The 2,581-nt window shown below is 48.9% G+C and overlaps 1 protein-coding gene across 1 annotated transcript; it reads right to left on the minus strand.

The window, feature by feature from the left end:
• Positions 1 to 223: 223 nt before the first annotated feature.
• Positions 224 to 1,412, minus strand: LOC125112538 (proline-rich protein 23B-like). Its single transcript, XM_047754744.1, has one exon. The coding sequence runs from the start codon at positions 1,145 to 1,147 to the stop codon at positions 356 to 358; it is 792 nt and encodes a 263-aa protein (XP_047610700.1). The 5' UTR covers positions 1,148 to 1,412; the 3' UTR covers positions 224 to 355.
• Between the last annotated feature and the right edge of the window lie 1,169 nt (positions 1,413 to 2,581).

The raw sequence follows: 2,581 nt of genomic DNA on the forward strand, positions 1-2,581 counted from the left end.
CCCTCACAGAATGAGAAATCTGGCAGTTTCTTGGTTTGGGGAGAAATAGGAGGGAAAATAACTGATGTGAAACTAGGGAAAATGGAGAGGCATGAGAAGATCCAGACGTCTGAAAACACATTGTCTGGTATTCCATTTTCAATTTCAAAGATGAGGTCTAGAATCTGCTTTCTCTTCCTGACCTCTTCTGGAATAGAAGTCTGGAGGGAAAAAGGAATTTTTAGCACAAGAAGTGCTTAATTTCCGGGCTGTAGGATATTCAGGACGCTGGCTAATCCATTGGGCCTCCAGGATGGTATCCAGAAGTGTGTGTGAGGTGTGTGTGTGTGTGTGTGTGTGTGTAGTAGGGTGCAGTTCATTCTGGGAACAGGCATTTCCGGGCCTTGCGCGCAGGACCATGAGGGCGTTGGGGGCGCTCGTGCGGACCTGGACTCGGAGAGGGAGGTAGAGGTTGGAGTGGTGAGTCGGAAGAGGGTTCTGGAAGGTGCAAGTCCAGGCTGTAGTCTTGGGGAGGAGAGCGTCTCTCTGGACTAAAGATGGGAGTCGGAAGCGAGGGCTCTGAGTCAAAGGCCTGCGCGTTGGGGCCCGACGCCCAAGTCAAACGCCTTGCAACGTCGAGACTGCACAGCCCAGGGACTGAGCCGGCTGCAGCATACATCGCAGGCGACAGGAACTCGGTGTCCGAGTCCTCCTCATTGGCCTCTTCTTGGCAGGCTATCTCTGGGACAGCTGCGCAGAAGAATCCCTCCCCCAGGGCCAGAGACTCTCCGGGAGCGCTCAGGAAAGCGCCCTCTGTCAGATTCTGTCCTCCTGGGCATTCGACGCCCGAGCCCAGGAGGGCCTCGGGGACTAGAATGAGGGTGCGATCTCCCAGAGACACTTGCAGCACGGACGTGGGCTCCGGCTCCAGCACCACGTCGACGTTGTCCAGGGCCAGATGCAGGGCACAGCCGGCGGCCAGGACCACCACCGAGGTGAGCGCGGCCGCGGGCTCTGTCCTGTTGTCCGGGCAGGGCGGCGCCTCGGACACGGACTCGGGGCCTGCGGGCTCCGCGGGTCGGCGGCGCTTGGTAAGGCCCTGTCTTCCGGACTCTGGTGCCCACCAGTCCGCAGGGTAGGCGCTGGGGCTGCGGGGCCGGCTGCCCATCACCTCGACCTAAAGGAGTCTCCGGGGCCTGGCACAGGGCGACGAGGGGCTCGACCTGCACGCCCTGACAGGTCTTAGGGACAGGTGAGGCAAGCGGCTGGGGCGCAGGACGGCGCGATGCGAGGCAAATCCTCGGAGCTCCGCGGCCGCCTCTCTGGAGTCCCACAGTCCAGGCTTCTGGGGGAGCCGCGCGTGTGGCGCTGGTCTGGGCCTCCTGCGTTCGAATCTTCAGCTCTTCACGCTGATTTGTCTGCGCACCAGACGGCCGAAGATATTGCAAGCGACGCCAGCGGAACCCAAGTCGCAAAATATCATGCTATGCCCCGCCCCCTCGGAGGCTCCGCCTCCTAGAAATCGCGGTATCTGCGATGCCCAATAGCCAGGGCTGTGGTTGGTAGGTCACAGTAGGGAAATGCTTTCGTAGTCCTCCAGGGGGCAGAGTTCTTGTGTATCTCACTTTTAGAGAAGAAAAGATACTTTGAGAATGGAACTTTAAATATTACTCGCCTTTAGGGCTCACGGTTTCCTTTGATTTCAGGCATTCTAGAGAAAATACCACTCAAATGGACCACTCCTGGCAACATAAACAGACCCACCTAAGTGTTCCATGTAATATCTTTAACGCTTAGCCCTTCATTTCGGAGTAAATGGAAAATATTGATTTCAAAGTTCTGTCTTAATGTTAAGTAAAATATATGTGGCAGTTTGTTCCTGAAGACTAAAGCTGCTATAAAATTAAAACAATCTTAGTATAATTAAATCGTTTTATTGAATATTTATTATATGTCCAGCATTCTACTGTTTTAAAAAATGATCCTTTTCTTTTAAAAAGATTTTTAAAAATTGGAGTATGATTTACTTACAATGTGTGTTAGTTTCAGATGTACAGCAAAGTGAATCAGTTACATATATACATATATCCATTCTTTTTCATATTCTTTACCCATATTACAGAATATTGAGTAGATTTCTCTGTGGTGTACAGTAGGTCCTTGTTATTTATCCTTTTTATATATAGTAGTATGTATATGTTAATTACAACCTGTTAATTTATCCATACCCAGAATTTCCTCTTTGGCAACCATAAATTTAATTTTGGAATCTGTGAGTCTCTGTTTTGGAAATAAGTTCTTTTGTATAATATCAAAATTCGATTCCACATATAAGTGATACCATATGATATTTGTCTTTCACTGTCTGACTTCCTTTATTTAGTATGATAATCTCTAGGTGCATCCATGTTGCTGCAAATGGCATTTCATTCTTTTTTATGGCTAAGACTCTATGGCTGAGTATATTCTAATATTCCACATCTTCCTTATTTATTCCTTTGTTAATGGACATTTAGGTTGCTTCCATGTCTTGGCTATTATAAATAATACTGCAGTGAATATTGAGCTTCATGTATCTTTTTGAATTATGATTTTGTCCAGA

Source organism: Phacochoerus africanus, chromosome 1 (assembly GCF_016906955.1).
Source record: "Phacochoerus africanus isolate WHEZ1 chromosome 1, ROS_Pafr_v1, whole genome shotgun sequence".
Taxonomy (NCBI): domain Eukaryota; kingdom Metazoa; phylum Chordata; class Mammalia; order Artiodactyla; family Suidae; genus Phacochoerus; species Phacochoerus africanus.